The 16,283-nt window shown below is 32.8% G+C and overlaps 2 protein-coding genes across 3 annotated transcripts; both read right to left on the bottom strand.

Moving 5' to 3' along the window:
* Nucleotides 1–742: 742 nt before the first annotated feature.
* Nucleotides 743–2,042, bottom strand: LOC129802056 (hydroxyacylglutathione hydrolase, mitochondrial). The gene is made up of 4 exons (XM_055847609.1): nt 1,993–2,042; nt 1,802–1,914; nt 1,525–1,743; nt 743–1,465 (listed from the first exon to the last, which is right to left on the bottom strand). The coding sequence occupies exons 2-4, from the start codon at nt 1,869–1,871 to the stop codon at nt 846–848; spliced, it is 909 nt and encodes a 302-aa protein (XP_055703584.1). The 5' UTR covers nt 1,872–1,914; nt 1,993–2,042; the 3' UTR covers nt 743–845.
* Nucleotides 2,043–5,243: 3,201 nt separating this feature from the next.
* On the bottom strand, nt 5,244–15,725 carry LOC129802057 (uncharacterized). Of its 2 annotated transcripts, XM_055847610.1 has the most exons (4): nt 15,534–15,725; nt 9,368–10,145; nt 6,133–6,249; nt 5,244–5,476 (listed from the first exon to the last, which is right to left on the bottom strand). In XM_055847610.1, the coding sequence occupies exons 1-4, from the start codon at nt 15,676–15,678 to the stop codon at nt 5,359–5,361; spliced, it is 1,158 nt and encodes a 385-aa protein (XP_055703585.1). In that variant the 5' UTR covers nt 15,679–15,725; the 3' UTR covers nt 5,244–5,358. The 2 variants fall into 2 exon arrangements, with proteins under 2 accessions (XP_055703585.1, XP_055703587.1); XM_055847612.1 differs by lacking the exons at nt 5,244–5,476; nt 6,133–6,249 and adding an exon at nt 8,979–9,246 and having other exon boundaries at nt 15,534–15,719.
* Nucleotides 15,726–16,283: the final 558 nt, after the last annotated feature.

Here is a 16,283-nt window from a genome sequence, read left to right on the forward strand (position 1 = left end):
TTTCATTCAGAGTGACCTACAATTCATTCAGAGTTAATAACCCCTCCTTCTATATTCATTGAAATATCAGTCTGATTCAAGCATATTTTTCTACATTGTAAGTAAATAAAAGACCATTTGGGTGGCATATTTTACATTTGCCCCAATATCCCGTAAAAATCAGAATAACATCAATTTCAAAAAATCAAAAAAAAAATGTATGATCACAAAATATACAACCTGAGAAGGGATTTTCCATCGTTTTCATCCCGGAGTAGGTTGGAACCAACGCTAAGACGGCGATGGCCGCACGGGGGGTGGGTCAAAAAAGAAATAGAGAGATGATAATAAATAAATAAAAAAAAAAAAAATAAAAAAAAAAATTAAAGAAATTTAATTCCAGAAAAACACGCAAGAAATACCCTTCGATATTGTAGAATTGTCCTCGGAAAGTTCAGTAGTTCCAAATCTGGTTTCTCTACATGGGGATTTGTATTTGCAGCAGTGCAGCCAACTCTCGAAAAACAAATGGCGCTCAAAGGTGGCGATGCAAATTTGTTTTTAAGTGGTCAATTATCATTCATTTTAATTTGCTAAAACCAAATTTATTTTATTTTATTTAATTTAACTTGATTGTGGTCATTGTGGTGGATTGATTATATCCCTGAATTAAATATCTTTATTAGATATGCAAGAAATGTTGGTCTTCAAGCCGGGATTTCCCGAAATTTACAATTCCAATGCACAAAAATAGAAAAGAAAATTTGGGAAAAGTGACTTTCTCCAAGTTTTATTGGTCTTTTCGAGCAAGATATAGAAAAAAATAGAAAAGGAGTATTCCCTGCACCAAAAACAGATAAAAGAAATTAGGCCTTGAAGGAATCCTTCTCACGCCTGAGGAATCCCATTGTAGCGACGCCATCAGATTCCTTAGCGTGCTCCTGAACACTCTTCTCGTTGACTCTCATGAAGGGATTGAAGGACTTCTCTTCTCCAATTGTAGAAGGGACAGTTGGAAGTTTAGCATCGCGTCTCTCCTTTGTCCACTGGATTCTCTGCTCAACAGCCGGGTTCTGGGGTTCTACATGCTGAGCGAACTTAAGATTGGATGCTGTGTACTCATGCCCACAGAAGACTTTAGTGTCATCCGGAAGAGCAGACAGTTTATCCACCAGAGCTGTGTACATTTGCTGTGGAGTGCCCTCAAAGAAGCGCCCACAGCCGGCACTGAACAAAGTGTCTCCTGTGAAAACTGCCCCCTCATCTCCGGATTGGACATAGTAGCAGATGTGACCAGTTGTGTGGCAAGGAGTGAAGAGGCAGCGAACATTCAAGTTTCCTATCTTGAAGGTATCTCCATCGATTACTTTCTTCGTTAGAGCTCCAATCCTCTCATCTCCACCGAAAACTTCCAGAGTATTTCCCTTGAAATCCTTGACCAGCTTCTCATTCCCTCCGGCATGATCCCAATGATGGTGCGTCGTTACTAACAGATAAAAATGGAATTATCTCTCTTATCACCACAATTTTCCTTATCAAACTTACAAACTTTCACCAAGTTGACCTTCTCCTCATCAACGGCAGCAAGCACCGATCCTGGATCTACTGGATCCACAATTGCCGCATCCTTAGTGGCCTTGTCAATAATCAGGTACATGTAGTTGTCCTGAAGAGCCGGTAGAATCTTCACATCCATTGTTTTGAGTCTGGCAAAATCAGCAGAACTGTGTGACCCTCGGAAGCCGACAGATCTCCAAGTTTGGACTAAAAGGCATTCTTATCAGCAATTCCACGAATGATATTCAATTAGAAAAATTCTTACCAGTAAAGTATGACTGGGTGAGCACTTGACTTACTCTATTAGGCAGATGCTTCAGTAAATAAGAAGACATTTACGGAATTACTGGGGGGTTGGGAAGAAAATCCAGCTGTTGTCTGGAGGAAGAGGAAAAATAAACTGTGATACTTGAATATTGGTAGTCGTGGAACTGGTCAGGTTTGAATTCAATAAACCGTTGAAATGCTGAACTGATGTTTGAATGGAAGCGTCCGGAAGACCCACTGATAGTCGTATATAATTTATTAATTCACTGACCAAGACAAACTGTGAGATTTTTAGAAAAGAATCGCAGATTAGGTCACACAAAACGCATTTAACAGCAAAAAAGTTTAAGTGGCGGTTTAAGTAAATCTTTCTAAAGTAAAAACTTGTGGACGGTATCTCGAATAAAATAGCAATAAAATAATGTAAAGCTTGCTTAATTTATTGAATCTGTGATTCAGTAAGGTTTAGATTAGAACAAGGATTAGAACCATAATGACACCAAGTAACAAAACAAAGTATACGGGGTCCTGGGATTATCCACTTCGGGATTATGCACACAGAATTATTCAAATTTATTGTCCTGGGCCCTGGATAACAATTTATTCGTTTTCAGGAGCCCAGGACTCGGAGCTTCATACTTCTTCTTTCATGGTCAACCCAAGACTGCCTCTATTTCCCTCTCGCATTCCCTTTCTCTAATGCTGTCATGAAGGGAAAGTGGGCATACAACTTTCAAATAATTAACCGTTAGGACTATTGTAGAAGAATCGACTCCTACAAATTTGCCTACATTGGGGGCCATTTTCAATGGGCCTACAATGGGGTACTACCCCATTTTCCCCTATACAGGAAGACCCGCTTTGAAAAAATTTTTCATGACCGAAAAAAGCTCTCGAATTAACTCCAGTAACACAGTTAAATTGCATACCTACAGGGCCTACAGGAGATATCTTTAGAATAACTTACGAAAACGCCGTGATGTATGCAAGACATCTCTAGTGCCAATTTTTCAGCCTATTTTCAACACCAACGGTTTATAAAAAGTGCATTTCAAATTTACCACGTGACAAATATTTGTATACGTTAGGAGAATTTTAAAAATGATTTTTATAAAGTAACTCCCAAGTAGGCAATTCATATCAAATTCTTTCAATCCGTTTTACAGTGCTGTCTTTCTATATGCACACTCTCTATATGCACAGCTTTTGTATCGGTTGCATTCAAAATCAATTTGTTTACATTTTGACAAAGTAATGCTCAACGCATAATAGCTTTTGTTTAGTAAACATGTTTTTGACATTTCAATGAGAGTGAGTGAAATCTAGATTTAGTCATCACTCATTCTCATGGGAAATTTTGAAAACATGTTTACAAACAAAATTTATTGTGCGCTGGTCATAATAAAGAAAATTATTTTCTTGGTAACTAATTTTTCTTGTTTTTAATTTTCTTAATTTTATTTTTTCTGTCTCATATTATATTTAAAATAACACGGGAAATTCTAGAACAATAAAAAAATGATAATTAATTAAAAGAAAGGAAAAACCGTTGGGAATTTCAAAAAAAAAGTTGTGCATATTCAGAGAGAGAATTGTCAAAAAAAGTACCCAAACTGTGCATATAGAGAGACAGCACTGTAACTTAAGCCGGAACTCTGTATAAAAAAGCTCAATTTTGCACTGAGTCCCGGGATTATGCACATTTTTGCGACCGAAGAAAATCTCGTGAAATGGCTTTATGCACCCAGAAAATTTGCATAAGCTCAGGAGATTTCTTTCGAATAACCTACAAGAACGCCGTGATGTATACAAAATAAAGTTGGTGCCAATTTCTCGGGCTGCTTTCAGTGACAATGGTTTATTTAAATCGCTTTTCAAATTTACCTCATACAGTAGAGTCTCGCTATAGTCCATATTTGGTTTCAAATTTGACACTTGGGTCGCACTATAGTTCATGTAATTTTTTAAAATTATCAACGATTTTTAGTATTGAAATTGCTCGACGGCTTCCACTTTCTTTGTGATTGTGGTACTTGTCCTTGCTCTCTTCATTGTGGATCACAATTATCACAACTACTTAATAAAGTTTGCCAAAAATATTAAAATAATTATGCATGTCGCATACTAAAAAACATAACCTAACTTAAAATCAGTGTTTTGAAATCAACGGTCGATAAATTGTGGACTATAGAGCGATGGCCTATAGCGAGACTCTACTGCAAATAGTTTGCATATACAGTAGACTCTCGCTAATTCGGCTCTTTTAGGATGGGGCTACTTTTTAATTCGGGCAGCGGTTACATTTGAAAAAAGTTTGTTGTCATTTTTCAAGTTTGATTATGATTATCAAATAAATCAAATATGCTCAAATTTGGCATGGTTTGTCTTAGTTTTGATGTGATTTTGCATTATTGAGGGATTTTCATGCAATTTACGTTATATATGAGTGTGTAAACTCAATATCTATATGCACATGAATAAAAAACGGTGTATTTCAAAAAGTTTGTCACCCGTATTTCTCTCTAATTCGGGTGACATTTTGGTCCCAAATGCCCGAATTTGAGAGAGTCTACTGTAACTGATATTCGGATAATAAAGGAATGAAAATGACAGATAAATATACAGTTTGACAGCTGTCATCAGAGTATTGGAGAGATGAGTATATATCGCTCCTTGGAAATTACAAGGGACCAACTAATTTTCGGTCATTTTTCAGGAGACGGCATGAAAGATTCAACTTTGTGTAAATAAGTATCTCAATTTAATGACTGAACAAAAACAATTTTTTTTCTATTTGTATGAGCACTAATATAAACATCGAAACTTTTATATTTTTATCTTTCAAAATATGTTTTTTGATGAGTTAGCTCCTTGTCGTTCTAAATGATGTGCAAATTTTGCTGAAATTAGAATGACAAGGGATCAACTTGCTTGAGTTAGTCCCCTGTTTCACAAAAATTTGAACGATGAATACATTTTGTGCCCCTTTACTTCAAACAAAATTGTGCAAGTAATCGAAAAGCTTAAAATTTTGAAAAACATTTCTAATAACGAAATTTAATGACTTATATCATCTGAAAATTTATTAAATTGTCTTTCTAAGTGTATTGGAATGTCAAAATCGCAAAAAAGTGAGTTGACCCCTTGCAATCTCCAAGGAGCGATATAATACAGAACAGAAAAATCAAGAAGTTTGACTTTAATAAACGGCTTTTTGTATATGAGATCCAAGTGTGTTAAAACATGCGCTCATAAAGTTTCAGTCCGATCAGTCAAAGTCAATATTCACTTCGCACTACAGAAGCTGAGTTTGAAATGAAAATTCATGAACTCTTCTTTAGTGAATGTCTTGTTATACGAATAATTAATTTTTTTTATTTAAAAACTTGGTTTTTAATATTCCTCCAAATACCCAACAAAAAAAATGAAAGACACCATAATGAAATTGCACATTATTATTATTATTATTCACTATAGAATTATTATTATTTACTTAAAGTGTAATTAAGACGAAGTTTAGCATAAACACAATTTATGTACACTGCGGAGTGCCACTCACTGGCCATTGTAGACGACTTCCTGGTAGGTATGGCTGTAGTTGGAGGAGTTGAAGAGCCTCCCAAAATTGGCATCCACCGTTGGAGTGACGGGAATCACAGGCATAATCATATCACTGGAATAAAATATGTTTGTGAATTGAAAGTGGAAGGCAATGGTCCGGCTTAAGAGCAAATAATTGGTCCAGAAGCGCCGTGTAATGATTGAGGAAAAGGGCACAGAGATTGATTTCGTCAAAACAAACGTGACTTTCGTGAATTATTCTCTGCACTTTATGTATTCCTTATTTGCAATTGATGTTGCACTTCTTCACTACACTTCAAAATGCAATACCAATAAATTATTTTTAGCCCTCCAAATGCAATTTTTACATCTCTTCTCCGTTTCTGTGACCATTTTTTTTTTAATTCTTCTGGTCATTTAGCAAAGACCAAGGCAACAGAGAGAGAGAAAGATTTTAGAGCACATGTCCACTTGCCCTATGATCTATTCATGGTTAATGATCTTGAAATTTAGGATGTCTTTTGTTCCATGTCTCTCAGGCCAGAAAATTCACATGATTTACTAGTGGATTTTCTAAAGAAGTTCAGCATCCTTGCAACATGTTGAGAGATGCCTCTCACGATCCTTCAATGCGAAACATATGGAAATTAACATTTGGCCTTTAAAATTTTCGAGGTATTGGTGGACCAATTTTTTGTGGAATATAATATTGATTTTGACTCGATAGAAACACTAAAATTCTTATCATAGTATCACTTGAAGACTTACGTTCTCGCTTGAGGCGTTCTATCTCGTTGTCGGCGGTTCTTGAACCAATTAGATACTTGAGTCATGGTTAGTCCTGTCTTCTTGGCCAAGGTTTTCTTCTCGTCCGGCGTCGGATATCTGCAAGAGAAAATTCTATTTGTGGTGTCGTTTTTCACGAAAGATTTTCAACCAAAAGAATTGTTTTAAAGTGACATTGTTAGAAGACTATCAAATTTTCCTTATTATGCGGAGATGATGTAGAATGGCTGAATAAAGATGTTCCGAAATTATTTTGAATATTATCTTTCTTCATTTCTTAAAAGACATAAGGGAAGAGCACCCCGGATCGGAATGTTAAGAGACATGCTGGATATTTAGTTGAAAATATGAGCCTCAAAATGCTATTTAGTATTTTTGTGTATGCTGTGCATTTAAATTTTTAATATTTGCAATAAATTAATAAAAAAATATGTGAAATTGCAACCATTCACTGTGTACCTCGGGTCGTCACGAATTTAATCAGGTGTCTCATGGAAAATTAGTTTTATAGATTAAATCCGAGCTAATCCACTGCATTCTTGTGAGAGGAAAATCGTAAAAAGTAGCTAATGATTTTTAAAAATTCATTTGAATTAGTGTACCAATATGGTAAATAACCTGACGATCTGAGGAACACTGCAGAATGCTGGTACTCTTCCCTTACAGTGAATTTTAGTACAGTAGACTCTCGCTAATTCGGCTCTTTTAAGATCGGGCTACTTTTTAATTCGGGCAGCGGTTACATTTGAAAAAAGTTTGTTGTCATTTTTCAAGTTTGATTATGATTATCAAATGAATCAAATATATATGAGTGTGTAAACTCAATATCTGTATGCACATGAATAAAAAATCGTTGCATTTCAAAAAGTTTGTCGCCCGAATTTCTGTCTAATACGGCTGACATTTCGGTCCCATATGCCCGAATTTGAGAGAGTCTACTGTATCCCAAATGAAAGAGTATTTGAGTGATTTAAACTGAACTAGAACCCAGTAGGGGAACTCTTTAAGGGAAAGTGCCCATGCTTTGCACGGTCTCAAGCTTCATAATGACAGAAATTTTCCTTTGTTTCTGTTTTAATCTGACTCTGCAATTTAGTTTGAAAACAGGACACTTTTTGACGTAATGCGTGACATCGAAACCTGAAAATGCCAATCGAGCTTTTCCTCATATGAATTCGAAAATCCAATTCTTTTATTATTTTTAATGAAATCTCTGTACTTAATGATGTTGTGTAGACAATGCCACATAACCTCAAATGACAATGTCACTGTTACAGAATCACTTTTTCGAAAATTTCTCCTGAGATTCGAATGCAAATGTCATATGGCATTGCCAGAGTGTTACAGAATTCTCCCCAATAGGGAGATTCTGTAATTTTCGTGGCATTGTCACGCGTGAGTTCGAAGCCTGACAATGCCATTCGAGCTTTTTTTTTCGTCACATCATATATGAGTACGAAAATGCAATTCATTGAATTTTAAATGGAATCTTGATGATTTTATGAAAATACAGTACGGCTTGGTTGATTTGTTTAACAAAATTCATTGTCATTTGAATTACAAGAAATCCCAAATATGTGACTTCTGGCAATGCCACAAGAGCTGAAATGGCAATATTACGGCTACAGAATCGCATTTTCGAAAAATCTCTTATAAGATTCGAACCCAATTTATCATATGGCATTGCCAGAACGTTACAGAATTCCCCTCCTGCCATATGACAAATTGGGTTCGAATCTTAGGAGAGCTTTTTCGAAAGTGCGATTCTGTTGACATTGCCATTTCAGCTCACGTGGCATTGTCAGAAGTCTCATATTTGAGATTCCTGGCAATTCAAATGACAATGAATTTTATTGAACTAATCAACCAAGACGTACTGTATTTTCATAAAATCATCAAGTAAAGGGATTTCATTAATAATTCAATGAATTGCATTTTCGAACTCATATGATATGACAAAAAAAGCTTGAATGACATTGTCAGGTTTCGAACTCACGCTTGACAATGCCACGAAAATTACAGAATTCCCCTACAGGACACTTGAATCACAGAGTGAACACTTTAACTAATTTTTTATCCAAATAGCATGAAACATATTCTATTCTTGAAAAAAATTTAGTTAAAAACTGTTTTAAAATTACAAAAAAGACTAATCTCTAACTGGTAAAATTTTATGAAATCAAAGTTCACGTCCTTATATTTCTCAAAATAATCTGCATGTGCCAATATGTTCAAATATGTGATGTTCAAAAGAAGAAGGAGAGTGCGAGCATATAGGATAGACATATGCGAAACTTTTAAGAAAGAAAGGGATGCGAATTTCGATTTCATGAAATTTTCCTGACCTAAAGTGCGTGCCGGAGCCATAACTCTTCAATTTTGTCATAGTGAAAGCTTATGGTTCTTATAAACTTTTTATAATTTAGTTTAATATCATTCAATTGAAATATTGAAATTGAAATTTCTGTGAATGAAGAGACAAATATACCTGATTCTCTTTAAATGAGTAAGAAGTAAAATTTGAAATTTTAACCGATTTAATTTCACTGAAATTAAATCGGCAGATTAAATCAGCACACCTTTTAGATCGATAAAATTTCATGAAATTGAAATCCGCATCCCATTCTTTCTCAAAAGATTTGCATATGTCTATCGCATTTTTTTGGACTTAAAATTGGACTGAACTAAATTGAATTTGTTGTGATGCTTAAAGGAAGAAGAAGAGTGCGAAAAAGTGAGATAGACACATGTAAAACCTGTCAGCAAGAGAGGGATTAGAATTTCGATTTCATCAAATTTTCCTGATCTAAAAGCTGTGCCGGAGCCATTAAGATTAAAATTAAATTAAGATCTAAATTAAATTACTGTGAAGAAGAGTGCGAAAGAGAGGGTTAAAGGTCTTTTTAAGCAATTATACTTTATAGCTCAGTTTTTAATTATAAAAATCTCGGTGAACTTTATTTTTCTTTTGTGAAAAGTTACATTTTTGACAGAATTTTGACGTTTCCACCTGTTATTGCTCTAAAGGTTTTAATCATTACGCGAAGACGGCGATGGAAAAGTATGCAGTCACAATTTATTATGTTAAGCAATTTTCTAGAAAAGCATAAATGACAAAATATTAGTTTATTTTAAAATTTTCCTAATTTTCAAATTTTTCATGTTTTTAAATTAAACAAAAAATAATTGTTTTAATTATTTTTCAAAATTAATTTACCTGTTTCTCGTGTAGCAATCTTTAAGGGCATTTCTGCTACGTTCCTTGAAGCAGTAAACCGTCTCCTCACCATCCCAAATTGTCTTGGGTAAGGGATACTTCTTGCGTAGTCTGTACTTATCCACAGCTCCAAGTGATCGCCCACGAACTTTTTCCGCCTCCTTGTAGTGTGCCTTATACCAGAGATTTTGCAATTCACTGTGGTATTTGGGCGGGAAACAGTGCGACTCCAGCAGGGAGTACAGCTCGTGGAACAGCCCTCGGTGGTAGGCCACAAGGGCTCGTGCCCTCAGGACGCTCTCGTTCGTGCGCAGCAATTCACTCGGCGGCAGACTCCAGAGGAACGTGGCCAGCTTCTCAACGTCCCCCTTCTGCTGCAGAGCCTCACATAAGCACTGCACCTGACTGGCACTGAAACTGAGACACTTCCGACTGATCTCCGGATTCACTGTCATCGGCGCCATGCCAAGGAAGGTGTTGTTGTTCTCAGATATTTGGGGCGGATTGGGATGCTGTGGCTGCTGATCAACGTGCATCATGGAATCAATGAGGGGCTTGGATAATTGTGCTGATCCCATTTCGTATGTGGACGGTTGCAGGGATGAAGGGGGTGAAGATTTCTGATGATGAGAGGTCTCGAAGTAGCTTAAATCTCCGCTGGATACTTTCATTTCACCATAATTAATGTCTACTAACTTCCGATCATACTCTTTGTCCGATGTGAAAGCCTGGAGCTTTTCCGAGAAGAAAACAGTTTTCACGCTATTGCTTCGGTATCCTGCAATAAAATAGGCATAGAGGCATAGTTTCGTTGATATTGTGCTACTATTTTTCAAGATTTTTTTTCTAGCAGTAAACAGAGAATCACATTGATCGTCAAACACATATCTCGGTCATTCGTCGCTTGGATCAGCAAATACCGTAAGTTCCTAGCAAAATTAGCACTAAGGCATATTTTCGTTGATAACGTGCACCTTAAATCAGCAGATCGCTTAAATTGTGTGTTGTCTTGTTGAGTTACGAGAATTGCTAACTTACGAGCAAAATAAAATACAACTATTGCTGATTCAAGCGACCAATCAACAATGTTAGCTTTTTCGGTATTTTTAAATGATTTATGATTTTTAATTGTTCAGTAGACTCTCGCTAATTCGGCTCTTTTAAGATGGGGCTACTTTTTAATTCAGGTGGAAGTTAAATTCGAAAATAGTTTTTTGACATTTTTCAAGTTCGATTATGATTATCAAATGAAGCAAAAATGCTCAAATTTGTCATGATTTGTCTTAGTTTTGATGTGATTTTGCATTATTAAGTGGTTTTCATGCAATTTATAATAGCAATGAGCATGTAAACTCAATATCAGTATGCAAATGAACAAAAAATCGCTACATTTCAAACAACTTGACGCCCGAATATCTCTCTAATTCGGGTGACATTTCGGTCCCAAATGCCCGAATTTGAGAGAGTTTTTTTTTCTCAAAAATTTGCACAAAATTTCATTTTATTTAAATAAATATTATAAAAATTATAAGCACATGAAACCTTAAAGTGGCCAAAAGTACTTGCTCTACCCTAATAATTAATAATTGAAAATTGCTCTCAAGAATTCCAATAAAGCAGTGAGGCTTTGAGGTGTTATTTCAATGAAAAATAAACATGTTTTTCTTTACCGGTTTACTGTTCATAAGTGCTTCTATATACATAATCGACTTTTCTTTACATTGGTACCTGTCCTGACTGTTTGATGGTTTGAGGACTTGGGAAATCAGCCCAGACAGGAAGCAACACAAAGAAAAGTCGATAATGCAGAAGCAATTGAGAACAGTAAAGTGCTAAAAAACATCTTTATTTGTCATTGAAATAGCCCCAATAATGACGTGAAGGGTATGAATATTCGACGGTCAATGTAATTCTACCCTAATGGTGTCTACACTGAGAGAAATCCGAAAAAGTTAAAATAACATTCCGGAAATGTTAATTTTACCCTGCATTATTGATCCGAAATTAGTGTAAATATTATGCTTTCTAGGTGTATTATGGGTTAAAGTTACCTTTTTTCATGTCAATTTTACACTTAAAAAGGTGTAAAATTAACATTAAAAAATGTTGATATATTTTTACACCTAAAAAGTGTTAAAGTTATGAGGAAAAAATGTTAATCGCACTCCCATTTTTTTCTTAGTGTACACACTAGAAGCAATTTTCGTCAAAAATTGCCTTTTTTAAAAAAATCTGACGTTTCCGCCTACAAGGATAGGGGAAATTTTCTTTAAAAAGGCATTTTTTAAAGAAATTGCTCCTAGTATGTAGAAGCCATAAGGGAGGATGTTCCCGCCGGAAGTTTATTTATTTATTGCACTTCTAAATTATGAGAATTGTCTTTTTCGGTGTAGGAATGGAGTGAAATAATTTTTAATGAAATTTAAACTCGTTGGGTGATCAAGAATTACGTGATTTGTAGTCATTAAATTTTCAGTAAGTTAACATTGCAATGATAAAATACAATGTTATTATTATCAGATCGTTTGACAACTGATTATTTACTTTATTGTAAGCGAAAAGCATTTCATGCAAATTTAATTGAGTAAATATGTAAGAGAAATTATTTTGTATAAAGTAATATTATCTTTCATGACTCATAATAATTGAACATTCCTGATACACTTTTTTGTATGGAATTATAACTTTATTTGCGATTTTAGCCTAAAGGGCTGCGCACGGACATTTTTGAGGTATTAATCACTATTTATGGGATTTATTCGTTGAAACACTGTATATTCATTCCTATTTTTCGCTTTTTGTAAATTAATAATGTTATATTTAAAATATCAAAATTAGGTTTATATAAAAAATTGCAAGTAGCACTGAATTTTCGTACATTCAAATTTTTATAAAAAAAAAGAATCTCGCAAGTTGAAACATTAAGCCTTAAACAATTTTCAATATAATTATAAATTTCTCAGTAACGTAAAAATAATAAAAAAATGAAATAGACAAAATGAATAAAGTGATTATAATTAAAAAATATATATAAATGATAAAATAAATGTTAGATCCATTAAATTAAAAAAAATGTTCAGTGCATTTTTTCTTGAATAAATCTTTGTAAAAATATAATGAAAATAAAACATTTTCTTACTCTCTATCACATATTTGTCATAGACAAGGCATGGTTAATTTAAAATAACCTTTCAGCAAATTTATTAAAGTTTTCAACACAATGTTACCAGCATTTAATCTCAAAAAATATTTTAGACACTGAGAGAAATCCGAAAAAGTTAAAATAACATTCCGGAAAGGTTTATTTTACCCTGCGGTATTGATCCGAAATCGATGTAAATATTATGCTTTTTAGGTGTATTATGGGTTAACGTTACCCTTTTTCATGTTAATTTTAACCTTAATAAGGTGTAAAATTAACATTAAAAAATGTTGATATGTTTTTACACCTAAAAAGTGTTAAAACTATGAGGAAAAAGGTTAATCGCACCCTCTTTTTTTCTCAGTGTAAGAAGTTTTCTCAGTGGAATCACACAAAAACAACTCAAATTAATATTGTACATTCTGAATCTCATCATAAATCTTTTCAAAACATTTGTTTTACCAAAACTGGTAGCAAAGAGACATTTTGTGACACTTTCTAAATTGTAGAGGAGACTGGGGAAAAGTAACAAAACGGGTATTTTATTTTTTTATAAGCTACCCGAGCGAGCCTGAAATTTCTAATTAACGCAGTTTTATAGGTAATTTACCGTTCTACAATTTTGTGAAAGTCATTTTCCTCTATTTTGTAAGGAAATGTATTTATCGAGCCGCTTTCTAAAAGATAATTTTGTGACCATTCTCAAAATCAAATCAGAAATTCCTTCGGTTTTGTTACTTTTTGCCCCATTCCTTTTATTACTTTTTATCCCAAGTGGTCATTTTTAATAAAAGAATTCTGGAGAAGAAAATCTTTGGAAAATGTTAAAACGGATAGAAGCTTCATATTCAAAGAATACAAATCATTAGAAAATAATCATCAGTGCATTAATTTTGAAAAATAAGTAGGTAATAATTGATATCTGTTGTAAGGAAAATATTTCAAAAACAGGGCTAAACATTTCAATATTTTCTTTTATAAATTCCTTGTTCGAATTCTAAGAAACTTTGGATATTCAAGAAGGTCTATGGAGGCTAACTTTAGAAAAAAAAAATTGATGAAATTTTCGATTTATGACTTTATACCCCAGTCTCCTACACTTTTTTGATTTTCTGATTGTCCTTCGATGCATTTTTATTAGTTTTATTTTTAAACCGCAGTTTAAATACATCTAATTTATCAAACATTTGCACTGAAATTAATTTGAATTGAAAGGTTCTTGCTTGAATTCTAACTTGGTAGCGAAGTGTTTTATTCTTAAAATTTTAATTGCTTTCCGTGTTATTTTTTTAAATAAATTTTAAAATTATTTTAGAATATTTTACAATTATTTATAGATCTGTAATTATTGAATAAAGTAAAGAAAAGGAAGCAAGTCCTCCGAATGCTCGAGTTGGTTGAATTTGATTGAAAAGAAATTTTAAGGTAGAATCACATTCACCATCATATACTTATCACTGCCATTATTGTCCCACCATAAAATTCATTATTTTCTTTTCAATTCTTAATGAAAACTGAATTAATTAATTTAATTATTAATTTAAATAGTCAAATAATCAAAAAAATTGCACAAAAGTTTAATAAACACTGAGCGTAATCTGTGTCTTAGCTAAAATATTCGATTAGCACCTTGGCTGTTTTCTTCTCAAAATTTCAAACACTTTTCATTTACTTTCTCCCTATTTTCTTATATATTTCTCACATCTTATTTGCTCAACATTTTACAAGTTTTTAGATAAAGTAACAACAAAGAAAAACGAAAAGAAAGTTATTCTTAAAACGAACAAAGTTTGTGTCTTGACTAAACTGTTGAATGTGCAATGGTGAAGTAGTTTTTTCGCACAGATTATCTCATTTTTGACTTATATTTTATATATTTTAAACTATTTTTTCTTTAATGTGAAGTATTTTTAATATTATGTTAAACAAAATAAGAATATTAAAGAAATTAAACAAAATTTTAACGAAACTATGAATGCGGTGTGTGTCTTGGCTTTTTGTGTGTAGTTGTATTCGATTTATTTATTCTTCTTTTTTTAATGAATATTAAAGCAAAATCAATTATAAAATTTTCATATAAAAATAATAAATTTAACTTACAAGAAAATATAATAATCAAATTGCTTATACAAAAATTTCATGTTTTTGGAAAAGAATCGTATAAATTTTATGACAATAAAACTTATTTCAGAATGTGATTTTAAATTTTGAAAATTTAAGCAAAGACTTCAAGGCATGGATTTCGAAGAAAACAATTTATCGGTCAATGTGACTCAGTCCTTTGTCCAATGCAAACTAACTGTGTTATCACACTTTCACATTAAAATTTTAATATGATTCACATTAATTGTCGCTGGTGAGAGTCCAAATGTGTAATTTGTGTGTTTGAATCATTTTATATTCAAAATTTGATCTATTTGTTGATAAAAAGGTAGACTTGACCCGCAAAATTTGATATAAATTGATTCATAGCATTAATGGGAAAAATTAATGCAATTTTCCCTTTAATTTTTTAATGATAGATAGATAGATAGATAATTTTATTCATCACAACGCTTTGCGAACGCAATACAGCTCCTACATACAATGTGAAAAATATTTATGCTTTAGGTTAATTTAGACTTATTTTTGTAGGCAAAGTTTACTTCTTTATCAATAAATAGAAAAACCCCAAATATTAAGTGACTCAAAGACACAAATAACATATTTAGACACTCACAAGCGACAATTAATGTGAATAACATTAAAATTTTAATGTGCAAGTGTGATAACGCCGTAATATTGATTGTTTTTTTAAATTTTAATGTAATATATATCACTTGAGTTATCACAAAACTAAAAAAATATACACAAATTTAGTTATATTAATTTAAATAAATGAATCTTTAATTTTTTTAATCAATTTTCTTTCACTAAAATAAAGATTTAAAACACTTTCACTTTAATGCGGTTGCAAATATGATTCTCTAGATAAAATTCAAATAGTTGGCTAAAATCACTGGTATCCTTTAGTAAAATCCACACCTGAAGCTGATGAATTGAGGTATAGTCCCTGATTTTGATAACTGACACTCTGTTGAACTGTGGTTGGATTAGTGCTTTCGGATGTTCCAGAACTTGAGTCTAAATCTCCAATAGGTGACAATCCCGTATCCATTTCTTCACACATTCACTTTTCACATTATTTTCCCGGATTCAATTTGAGCCAGAATCCCCGCTCACGTTTGGTATAGATTATACGAATTTAGTTATTCAAAGTCTTGATTTCAAATGCTCCAAGAGCATCAACATTTTTTAATAAATTTGTAATTTACAGTTATTTTCAATTGTTGTAATTGATCTTTTTTCTGGAAATATTATTGTCATTTGTTTGTTAAATATCATAAAGAAGCTCTTCCATAAAAATATGAAAAAATCTTGATAAATTGGGAAAGATACTAAAACGTTTGAAAATCAATGTTAAAAGCCCTTTCAAGAGCTGTTTGTGGTTTAATAAAAACTTCAAGAAATGCATCGATTTGGTAACATATTAATTTTTTTCCTAAATGTATGTTAGATAATTAAGTAAATTACACTGGATTTAAAGTAAAGTTTAAAGAAAACTTAAAGAGATTTTCAATAATATTAATTTGATTAATTGTGTGCTAAATTGGAGTAAAGTCGAACAAATAAGGGAAGTTGACAAGGAGTACTAATTCAGTATTTTAAGTCTAATAAATACATACAAAGTGAAAAAAGTTGAGGAAAAACATTTTCCGGATTTCAATCCATCTC

This window comes from Phlebotomus papatasi, chromosome 2 (assembly GCF_024763615.1).
Source record: "Phlebotomus papatasi isolate M1 chromosome 2, Ppap_2.1, whole genome shotgun sequence".
Classification (NCBI taxonomy): Eukaryota; Metazoa; Arthropoda; class Insecta; order Diptera; family Psychodidae; genus Phlebotomus; species Phlebotomus papatasi.